Raw genomic sequence first — 11,862 nt, 5'->3', positions numbered from 1 at the left:
TTTCTGAGTGTGAAAATTTTGCTATATCTAATTTCTGAGTCTGAAAATTTCTGAGTTCTTTGGCAGAAATTTACATTTTTTTCCTATCTGACATGACCGTAATACGCCGACCTACATATCAGTCAAGCAGAACCAGATGAAGACTTTGCTGCATGTGAGAAACGCTGCTGGGTTCTGAAAGAGAGAACCAGATCCAGCCTGAGCCGCCCACAGCTGCACTGGGAACAACCCAGTAAGGACTGGCAGGAAAACTGGGTCAGGCAGCAGCAGCTTTCTGACATCCTGATGAAAACAAAAACAGATGGAAACCTTCCAGAACTCAGGCGTAAATATGAGAATAAATCTGATCCTCAGATGTTCAGCGGATCATTCAGATTAAATCTGAACTTTGGGATCTTCAGAGGAAACAAGTGGATCCTCATTTCTGTCACCAGTTTTTAAATAAAAACATAATATCAGAGTTTGATCTTTTTCTATAAAGATAAAGAATATCTACTTCATTTTGTCTGTAAAAGTTTGATTTTGTTTTCATAAATCATTCCTCACATCAATAATATATGAATTACTTTAGTGACATAAAAACAGAAATGCTCAATATTCAATTCATAATTGCAGATGCATAATCGGATAATTTTATGTGACTTTCTGTGACTTACTTAATTAGAATAAATTTATATGTTTTGTGTTATTTTTTTGCCTGTTTTAAATTAAACTGCAAGAAATTGTTAACTTGAGTTGTTTTTTTTATTGTCCGACAAAATTACCTTGACCCTTAAAGAAGACTAAGAAAACTAACCGATATGTTTAATAATACATTAAACCTGGAGTTTTCTAAGCATTCTATCTTTCCTGGTATTTCCATACGGATGGGAAGAATAACGTTAAACAGGATGACTCAACGTGCAGCAACAATAAAACCGAACAGAAAGTAAGAGCGTGCTGCCCCCTGCTGGAGCTCCGCATCACTGCGGCTCAACGCTGCACAGGCTGAACTGATCGATTTAAGAAGTTATTTAAGTCTTTCACAGCTTTAATGTTTCATTCTATTTTCTAAAATCCTTGTTTACTTAAAAGAAATGTTATCATGTCAGAAAGTTTTTTTCATATAAAAATGTGTGAGTGACCGAAAATAACAAAGGCATGAAGATATTTGAATAATTTTCGTCCTGATTGATACAAATATTGATTTGGATCATTACATTTTTCTGAAAGATGTTTCTGCTATAAATTTTATTTTTAGCATAATTTTACAGATTAAATAAAATTAATATGTGCTTTCATGTGATGTAGAGGAGTCAGGTTTTAATAACTTTATATTTATTTTAAATAATTTTCTTCCTGTACTTTTTTGTTGCGTTTCAAGTGAAGGGAATTGATTTTTCTTTTAAATTATGTATAACCTAACAGAAATTTGAATTATTTTGTAAACTTTTTCATGCCCACAATTAACCATTAAAAATAATTAGTTGTAAAACATCTCAGCCATCAGTTTACAACTTCTTTACAATAAGTCTTTACAACAGCTAATAAACGTATATTAGCTGTTTGCAGCTAATATACGTTATTCCTAAAACTAAAAAAATATATATAATTCTGACTGAAAGGAAGGAAAACATAATATGGAGCATTATAGCTGAGTAAACTACGTGATGTTGAATTTCCCAAAATAAAAGGTGAAAAGGGGAGTTGTGGTTTATTTAAGGGAAGAATCAATACTGAAATAACCATATTAAGCTTCTAACTCACAAGTTTAAAAACAATTAAAAAACAAATCGTTTTATAATGAAGTTATTTTTATTCAGGTAAGAAAAACATAATTTTTTAAAATAAACTGACTTATTTCTAAAAAGCATATGTTTATTTGTTCATTTATTCTTTGTATTGATTTTGTTTGTCCGGAAGTTGTTTCCTGCTTCTCCTGACGGTTGGTGGTTACCATAGCAACCGGTAACCGACAGCTCCTCCCCCTTTTTCTGTTGCCGCCTGTAACTCTGGTACGTATCAGGATCGGTTCTGTTTTCTTTACAAATATTATATTTTAGCATATCTATTAGACAAATTTAATTATATACAGAGTTTCATGAGTAATTTTGCCATGTTTTGTGAGGGTTTTTACCTGTTATTACCTATTATTAATGTCGTGCATTTTAGTTATGTTTAATGTTACAACTGTTAACTGTTGCTAACTGCTCATTGGGAGCCAATGCGCTGCAGTTTGTTTATGTTTATTTATTGTGTTTTATTTAATGTACAGGGGCAGAACAGTTTATTGTGTTTTATTTAATGTACTGGGGCAGAACAACTGGACTGATGTGAACCACCAACTTAATGTCCTCTTTTGTTAGGTAGGTTTTAATTTTTGATTCAAAGTAATGTTTCAGTTATCAACTGTCTCTGAACAGTCTTTGAGTGCTACATGTGTGATTACTTCCTGTACTAAAAAAACATATTCACTGTTACTTATGAACAAATGTGTGTATGTAAATATTTCAAAGGAACACCTCATGAGCTATGATTGGACAGATATAGTTCATATGACCAGAACACAACACGACCTTACACAGCTGCTGGTTCACCTCAAAGGATCCTGCAACAAATCCTAAAGCTAATTAGCATGGCCACAGATGATGACGGAAAAACGGTTTTCTCTTAACAGTAAGTTGTTTCTCTGCCATTAGCATTTAGCTGCATGGACATAAAGCTGATTGACAGCACTAAGCCCCGCCTCTTGGCTCTGATTGGTTGTTTTTGGTCAAAGTGGAGCATTTCTGCAGAAAGCAGTAGTAGCTCAGGAGGCAGATAATCGTTTCTCAAATTATCTGTCTCATATTAAACTGTTACAACATGATAACAGTTTTAACAAATATGTAAAAAACATTTTTTGAAAAGTTACATACTGCAGCTTTAAGAGGATTTTATCAATAAGTTTTAGGAAAACAAAAAACAAAGGAGTTCCTCTAAATGTTTAAGTTCATTATAATTTTCAGCTAGAAATGTGTGCATCTTAACATGCTACCTTTTAAGTCTAAAATCTCCAATCTGAATATGAGAGGTTTATCTTGAATCATGAAAAGTGATCTAATAATTGCATTTTCTAAAAATGATTTGATTTAAAATTTTAAAATGAGATAAAACTCAAGATGTGTCTTTGTTTCAGGTATGGGACGTATTAAAGCCAAAGCACTTCCTTCATGTAAGTTTGTTTAAAACTGATATACCTATTATTATAAATGTCATTTGATGTCATTATTTTAATTTATTTCTGTATTTGACAGTTCTTGAAAAGCCATGGCTGCCGATTGATTGGGAGTGAGTGTCTATTCAACAATATATTGCATAAAGACTTCAAACCTGTTGCCTCTGTTCTAGCTCTGCCTTCCCTCAGCAAACATGTCCAGTAATTCAGTCAGTTACAGCTAGGGGGCGATGTGATGTTTGTTTTCCTGAGCAGAGACCGAGAGACTGACCTGCAGTTCATAAACGACTACAGACCCAAAGGTAGCCACCGGCAGCTCAGGATCCTTCTGCATGGACCCGTCGGAGCCGGAAAGTCCAGTTTCATCAACTCCGTCTTCAGCGCCTTGGAGGGTAGAATCTGTCACAAGGCGACTGCATGCAACATCATCCAGAACAGCTTCACCAAGAAGGTAAAAGGAAATGTATGATTCATTTAAGGGAAAAATATATTCTCATTCTCCATCTTGTAATTCTGATGATTAGTTCTGCACTGATTTACTGTTGCACCAAAATAAAACATTCACTTCATCTTCTGTCATTCAGATCTGACATAAAATAACTTATCTGAAATTCTGCATCACAATTTTCACACACAAATGTTAAATTTAAAATAAGTAAATTGATTAAAAGACAAAATAAAAAGTTTATTCCTAATATTTGTTTTATTTTTCTGGTTAACAGTACATAACCTACAAGATAAAAAGAGGAGACCAGGAAACCGCGTATCCTTTTGTACTGAATGACATGACAGGTTTGAGCAACATCAGCTGGAAACACAGAAGAGTCCATGAGAAGGACATGAAAATGGCCATGATGGGTCACATCAAGGATGAGTATAAAGTAAGGTTTCTGCTGCAGCTATGAAAAAACTAAATGGGGGAAAAATTCATATAATTTCTTATTGATGCAACTGTTTAACTGTTTCCAGTTCCACCCTCAGAGTGCGTTGTCCGAAACCGATCCGTTCTTCAACCGGAATCCAACTATCAACGACAAAGCTCACATCCTGGTTACCGTCTTTGATGCCAACACAATAAATCAGCTGGACCAAAATATAGCAGAGACAATTCAGGAGATCAGAGACGAAGCCACTGAGCTGGGTGAGAGACACCACAGAACCACAAAACCCCGGGATGAAGTCATCCAACCATCAATGAGGCCAGAAAACAAACAAAAAACAAAAAACTGGTGTATTTTATATATTTATCAGTCCACAGAATTTCATATTGTGAAACAGTGAGATGTATGTTACTTTCCTCTGCAGGGATTCCTCATGTGGCCATTCTCTCCAAAATTGATGAGGCCTGTCCTGAGATCAGAGAAGATATAAAAAATGTCTGCCACAGCCGGACACTCCAGCAAAAGGTAAATTACTCCTGTTCTACTGTTGCTGCTTATGGTACATACACTGCAGCTTTTTAAAAACTGAATATAGCTTTTTTCTGAAATACTTAAAGAACTTTACTGAATAGATCTTTACCAAATACATCTTTTCCCTACTGTACTGCTTTGTGATCTATTCTGGTTTTTCCTTGCAGATTCAGCTCCTCAGCAAACTGGTGGGAATCCCAGAGAACTGCATCTTCCCCATCAAGAACTACCACTGTGAGAAGAAGCTGAACCATGAAACCGACGCCCTGATCCTCAACACCCTGAGGAGCCTCATCGAGATCGGAGAGGAATACCTTAGCAGTTAAAAAAAGGACCTAAATATAACCAGTTGTGTCAAAGCATTGCAGCCATCATAACTTCTGTGTATTATCGACCTGATCTAAAGCACGACTGCACCCAAACTGTGTTTGGAAAACTTACCACTACAGGGTTTACCCCGGAGTATGATAAGCCTGGCAGCTGCCAGGCTTTACTTGCCCCCCAGCTAGGCTAAGCACTACTTGTTTTTATTTATTTTTTAATAAGCTGGACTGCAAGTGTTTTGCTGTGCTGAGCAGAATCGTTGGTTTATAGCTGATGCGTTGAACAGGGCAGGAAGTCGGTAGCAGTGCACCAATCACACCGCTGGCGCCTCGCGCGCTGTCGCGGCCCAGTCTCTGAAGTTTACCTCAGTGCAGATCTGCGCGCCTTCTGTCACTCAAACTGTTCAGCTGTGTGGATATTTATCCCTGTGAGGACTGATGTTTCTTTGGAGAATTCTTCATCAAGGTACGAGTCGAGTTTAAAAGCCGCCGCTGTCAGACGTGTTGAGCGAACAGTGAGGATCATTTATCTTTGTGAACAAAGAATTATGTGCAGCGTGTTCTTACATCTCAACATGCTGCCCAGCGCGTTGGCTCTGTGTCTGCACCGATAAGGTTTATGTTTGTGTTCCTGGTTAGACGGTGCTTTGGTGGGCCAGTGGTTCAGCCCAGACGTCTCACTCCCCTCGTAGTCGTGCAGCATGCTGGATTTCTTTCTTTCTTTATTTTTTTGCAGTGACCATCAAACTGCACCATATCAAACGCTGTAGAGCAGTTTGGCCACGTCCGCTTACGATTCCACTGGAATCTGAAAATTACATGTGGGAGACAATTCTGGGTGAAGTCTGAGGAGGTTTTAATATGTTAAAGCCTCCAAAAAGCCGCGTAAAATGGCAGGAAAAAAAGAAATCCTGCGATTATAATAAGCCTTCACAGCTCTCAGTTGAATAAACATCGAAAGACAAAAGCAAATTTTTTAAGATTCAGAGCCATCAGCCTGCAAGGACAGCCGATGGATGGAGGTTTCATGTTGAATGTTTGTTTTTTTCTGGTTAACAGTACAAAACTTACAGCATTAAAAAGGAGAACAGGGTGACAAGAATCCTCTGGTAATAAATGACATGATGGGTCTGAGTAACATCAGTTGGAAACACAGAAAAGTTCATGATAACATAAAAAAGGCCTTGAAGGGACATAATGGACACACAGTGAGGTTTCTGCTGCTGAAGGAGAATAAAGAACAATTTATTATTATTGTTACAACTATTTGACTTTTCAGTTCAACTCAAAATGCTTTGTCAAAAACAGATTCCCTCAGCAACCAGAATCCAACTATAAAAGCTCACATCCTGGTTTCTGTCTTAGATGGTAAAAGATCAAATGTGCTGGGAGGAACCGTTAGGAAGTCGATTCAGGACATCAGAATCAGAAAGAAAACTGCTAAGCTGGGTGAGAGGAAACATTACAACAATAAAAAAACATTTTTAACTCATTTACTTTCAATTAAGTTACTAAAAAACAGTATGTGTGAAATGAGTGGCTTCCTGTGTTTCCTGTCTGCAGGGATTCATCATGTGGCCGATCTCACCAAAACTGATGACACCTGTTCTGAGATCAGCAATGAGACGAATGTCTGCAGGAGCCAGGAGCTGCAGGGAGATGTAAGTTATCCCCCAAACTCAAGGAGTTTCTTTATTTACTATTAAATAAGCACAGAGCTTCATTAAATCATTAGTTTTAACATTTTTAGTCCATCTTTGTCATCTTAGTGATGATTTATTTTGTCTAATTTGATCTGTTGTGTTTTTATTTGCAGGTTCAGGACTTAAGCCCAGAGAGCTGCGTCTACCCTGAGAAGAACTACGACTGTGAGAAAGAGTTAAAAATGATTCAATGATAATAGTAACAAATGAAATACATTGAAGTATCAGAACATTTCTAGAAAAAAAAACAAGATGTTTGAACTCAAAAAGTCAAAAATTTACTGGAAAAAAACTTCAAAATTTGAGTTTCAGAAGAATTTTATTTTATTTTTCTAATCCATAAATTATCTTGCTTTATCTAGAAAATCTCAGAGGTTTTTTGGCAGAAATTGACACATTTTTAATTGTTTTTTTTTCTATCTGAAATGGCCGTAATGCGCCGTCCTACATATCAGACGACAGAAGTCAATCAGAACCAGACGAAGACGTTGCTTCACGTGAGAAGCGCTGCTGGCTTCTGAAAGAGAGAACCGGATCCAGACTGAGCCGCACACATCTGCACTGGGAACGACCCAGTAAGGACTGGCAGGGAAACTGGGTCAGGCAGCAGCAGCTTTCTGATGTCCAGAAGAAAACAAAAACAGACGGAAACCTTCCAGAGCCACAAACTGACTCGGGTGTAAATATGAGAATAAATCTGATCCTCAGACGTTCAGCAGATCATTCAGATTAAATCTGAACTTTTGGATCTTCAGAGGAAACAACTGGAGCCTGATTTCTGTCACCAGTTATTAAATAAAAACATATCATATCAGAGTTTGGACTATTTCTATTAGGATGAAGAATATTATGAAGAATATTAACTCATTTTTAGCTTTACAGGATTTTCTTCTGGAATCGGTTCGTGTTGCTCCTGCCTTGGACACACGAACCGATCGAACCTGTTGTACTTTTATCAGCTCTGTGGTCACAGAGGTTTGGAGAATCAGCCGACAATCCTTAAATTGTGCCGTCTAAACCAGACTTAAGACTCACAAGCTCTCCTCCTCTCCTCTCGACCACTGGACTATTGCAGGGGGAGCCGTTTGTGACACCAAAGTATTGAAAATCGTGTCATCCACCAGAGCTGGGATGCGTTTTTCATAGGCTGCATTTAGATCTGACACAACCTCTTTATCCAACAGGAGTGCAGCATCTTCTTGAAGCTTCGGTGAAGGTTTGGTAACCATCCATGAAGCTCATGGAATTGGTAAAGTAGGTTTGTTCTTGAGTTTAGCTAGCACCTTTTCTAACATATGAATCCATTCCACCAGAATGCTGAGATGTAATGCTGCCTTTAGTGATGCCCTCTAGCACCATTAGCTTGGCATTAGCAGCAGCTATTTTGGTGTCCATCTGAAGTTGTTCCTTTTTTTCTTTACCAGGTATTCCTGCTCCTCAAATGCATGTTTACAGCAGCTGCACAAGCCAAGAGTGCAGCCTTTTCTTCTTTTATTTGTTCATAAAGTGCTGAAGATTTTCTGCTTGAGAAAAACTTGTTATAGAAGAATGATTTTGACTCCCAGTTCTCCTCAAAGTTCTTCAGGAAACGTTTGAAATGCTGTCATGAATTTAAATCTGCAGCTTCTCCCCCATCATGATGATGCCACTACAGGCAGCTTATAGTTCAGCTTCATTATTATTTTCACTCTCATTCTGTTTAATATCATCATGGCTGAGCAACCTCGAGCCTCAGCCAACCATTTATGAGTAGCAGCGACAAAATCATGAGCATTCAACATTTTAAACATTGTTTTAAAAATGTATCCTTTATTAATTATCTGAAGGGTTGCAGGATTATATTGTGTTAATGTAGTCAAATGAACTTCTTGCAGATCAATAACCATCAAACCTGATGCCTTTGTTTCACATGTTCCTTGTGTTAAATTAAGCATTTTTCATAAAGAACGACATATGGATGTAGTGATTTTTGGTGCAGAACTAAGTTATATCTGACAAGCTTTATTTTATGATTCTGATTTGATTGAATTGAGTAATTCACAGCAGTTATAAAATACCTGAAAGAAAACATCAACACAACATTCAAACTCACAGCTGCATCACTAAATCATGCAGTTCTCTGATATAAATTTGTTATAAAATAATTACTGATTGCACTTTAAAAATGAGGTAACTTTTGTTATTAAAGTAAAGTTTAAACAGTAATGATGTCTTGGTTAATGTCAAGTTGTCATATCAAAGACATTTTGAATCATGTCAACTTTGTATTAAAAGTGTCATAATTTACCGAATGATGATTTATGACAACAGTCATAAATATTCATGAAGGCTTATTCATGTTCATGACAGGTGTTATGTCAGTCTTATTCACCCCCCTTCATATAAGGTGTTACCGTGTTTTCTTCAGATGTATAATAAGTGTCTGAAGGTGTTAAAGGGCCTGGATAAGAACATGAGCATTAAAACAGCAGGTTTCATCAACACACTCCACAGACTGTCTGGAAGCCAGTACTCAGCAGGATGTGGAGCGTAGGCATGGTTCTGTCAGACTGGGCTGCAGAATCTGCTGCTTCTTACATTCTGAGATCACAGGAAGTGCTGTCTGGGTCCACAGGTATCCATGTTTGTCATTCCTGTTGACAAACAAGTGACTGATGGAGCGTTGGCACTTTGACCTCTGCAGCAATTGCCTGGTCTGTTTACATGGAGAACAGAGAGGCTGCAGCAGGTTGAGGGGCAGAGTGACTGGACCAGTAAAGTTTCTCATCTGGGACGCCTGGTTCTGCTCAGAGTGAACAAAATAATCAGAAACTTGCAGTTTGACTTCAGGGAAATGTGAGATATCATACAGAGAACCAGCTGAGCTGCAAATCCACGTGTAAAATTGTATAAAAATAAAAATCAGCTGACTCATGTTTATTAGTAAATCTTTAACACCTGTGCTGTGTTTTACTGAGAGTAATCTTTGGTTCCGAGTCAGTCAGCTGCTACCCAGAAACACTTGTCCTTTATGCTCATGTTTACTGTAAATTTCAGTCCAAATGTTGGAACCTATAAACTCCACTTTATGGACTTGTTCTACTTTCTGTAACATTTTATTATTTGTTCCTCCAACATTAGATCTTCTTTGGCTTTGACCTGATTTTATTCTGGCTTTGGTCCAGGTTAAATCGTGATGTTGAGTTAATATTATGCTGAAATTGTCTAGACTCTATTCTATTTTTTTTCTGGGTTGATATTCTGGTTCTGGTTTTGGTCATTTGACCTGGCATATATTTTTGGGCTGGTTGACATAATTTAATCAAGAGAACATTATAAATAATTTTCAATCTTCCCCGACGGCTCATGGGTTGATTTTCTTGAAGGATATTAGGCCAATCCAATAAAAACCCTCATCTGTCTCCCTCTGATCAAAGTTATCAACTTCTGCTGTTTGAGTTTGAAAGAAACGAGAGGAATGGATAAACCATAACAGTGCAGTGGGGGTGCAGAAAATCAGAGAAAAAAGGATTAAAAAGCTACTAAGTAGACACAGCAAAATGTGTCAAACTTAGTTTGACTGGCAGCAGGTGCTGAGAAGGAAGGAGAATTAGTTACTGTTGGGGTTTCGTCAGGGGAGGAGGAGATGCGACCCAGTGACAGATTGAGGAAGAGGTCAGATTAGATACCGTCAGACCTGAAATGTTCATGGAGAGAGAAGTTTTGTCTCAAAATAACACAAGTGAAACTCTCTGTTTTTCATACTCTAAGCAGCCACTTTGATGTGGATCTCTTTATTTTACATAAATAAACGGTCTTACTAGGGGCATAATTATGTATTTGTATAAACAGAATGTCAATCAGACTAGAAAGACCTCAGTAATTCTTAGACATCCATTTTCACTCCCAGATGGGAATCGTGACCCTTGGTCATCTCACCCAAAGGGAAGTCTGAGTAGAAAAAGAGTGGAAACGTTTTATAACATAGTTAGTCTTCTTTGTACGCTGCTGCACTTTATTTAAAAATTTCAAGCAGTACAATATGGACATATATCCTCCGATACATCATGTCTGAATACCAGACAAGATCAGACTTGAGCTGCACAATACATCCAACTATCATCAAACTTTTTTCATCTGGCTCTATTCTCCTTTTCTCCTCAGTGAAACCATGAGGAGAAAAAATGTTTAAAAAACATTTAAAAGAGAGGAAATGTGTGATGAAATGTCTATCTGTCCTTGGATCCAAGTTGTTCTATGATCAACTGAGAACAACTGATCTCATCACTTATGCTATTATTCACCAGCTGCACCCAAACCCCACTGACCTCAACATTTAAACATGTAACAGCTTCATCTTTCAGCTCAGCTGACCTTTATTGAATGTTTCTGAATTACTGGATGACTGTAAACAGTAAACTTTATTGTTCTGCCATAAAAACTTCTTCCTTCCTGAAGACAGATTTTCCATGTGGCCTTTTTGTATTGTGTTACTTGCATGTTTTATTTTTGTACTTTGCTGTGTGTTTATTTAACTTTATTTAATTATTTCCCAAAGCACAGACAGACACAAACTGACTGCTCACTCAGGCGTTATTCAGCTGCAGTGGCATGAAAGGCAGAAATGGGGGAATAAAGAGAGCAGACAAACGGAGATGAAGCCCAGGGACAACAGCTGGGGACAAGCTGGTCGATAAACGACAACCAGCAGCAGAAAATAAAGGCCTGGCGATTATAAGTAAAGACAAATACGCCACAGACAAAGACTAGTGAGGCCTGTGGTGACAAGAACACAGAACCGGTGAGATCTATGATTTAGGCTGTAGTGAAGGCATCAAGATGTCGGTAAACCGTCTCTGCCATTCAACAACCCAACCAGCAAATTTCAGAAGTCAAACAAAACCACATTTATCAGGCAATAATGGAAAAGCATATCCTCCTGCAGCTGTAGTGAAACAGCTGGAAGACGTATTATTTGCTGAAGTCTGAACAACTTTCCCTGTAGAACAGTTTGGATGAAACTGGACTTTCTAACTCCAACAAGCCCAATGAGAAGAATCCTAAGCTGGTCACCATCAAACTAAAGTTTGTAGTTTTTCTCAAACTGGACATCTGATGGTCTCTGATCAGAGAAAGAAATACTAAACTCTAAACTATAACTCAGCACAGTTTCTGGGTAATCATAACATTAATGTTCAGACCAGGATTAACTATTTAAATCACCAATCCATGTTGTGATGCCATGACTA

The 11,862-nt window shown here is 37.7% G+C and overlaps 1 protein-coding gene across 1 annotated transcript; it reads left to right on the top strand.

Annotated features, from left to right (window-relative positions):
- Nucleotides 1-2,148: 2,148 nt before the first annotated feature.
- On the top strand, nt 2,149-7,450 carry LOC106925328 (interferon-induced protein 44-like). The gene is made up of 13 exons (XM_088001739.1): nt 2,149-2,345; nt 2,496-2,655; nt 3,158-3,193; nt 3,276-3,309; nt 3,452-3,647; nt 3,919-4,077; nt 4,166-4,337; nt 4,502-4,602; nt 4,776-4,929; nt 6,297-6,380; nt 6,495-6,592; nt 6,748-6,799; nt 7,090-7,450. The coding sequence occupies exons 2-13, from the start codon at nt 2,625-2,627 to the stop codon at nt 7,365-7,367; spliced, it is 1,395 nt and encodes a 464-aa protein (XP_087857865.1). The 5' UTR covers nt 2,149-2,345; nt 2,496-2,624; the 3' UTR covers nt 7,368-7,450.
- Nucleotides 7,451-11,862: the final 4,412 nt, after the last annotated feature.

The sequence above is a fragment of the Poecilia mexicana genome, unplaced genomic scaffold, assembly GCF_051168715.1.
Source record: "Poecilia mexicana isolate PSO_F unplaced genomic scaffold, ASM5116871v1 scaffold_21, whole genome shotgun sequence".
In the NCBI taxonomy this organism is placed as follows: domain Eukaryota; kingdom Metazoa; phylum Chordata; class Actinopteri; order Cyprinodontiformes; family Poeciliidae; genus Poecilia; species Poecilia mexicana.
Note: the sequence above shows the minus strand (reverse complement) of the source record. Positions and strands in the feature narration are given on the sequence as shown.

Coding starts and splice junctions, on each gene's coding strand:
- LOC106925328 (XM_088001739.1), top strand. CDS start 2,625: ATGATGACGGAAAAACGGTTTTCTCTTAACA. Junction 4,603..4,775: donor GCCGGACACTCCAGCAAAAG/GTAAATTACTCC, acceptor TTTTCCTTGCAG/ATTCAGCTCCTCAGCAAACT. Junction 4,930..6,296: donor CGGAGAGGAATACCTTAGCA/GTTAAAAAAAGG, acceptor TTTCTGTCTTAG/ATGGTAAAAGATCAAATGTG.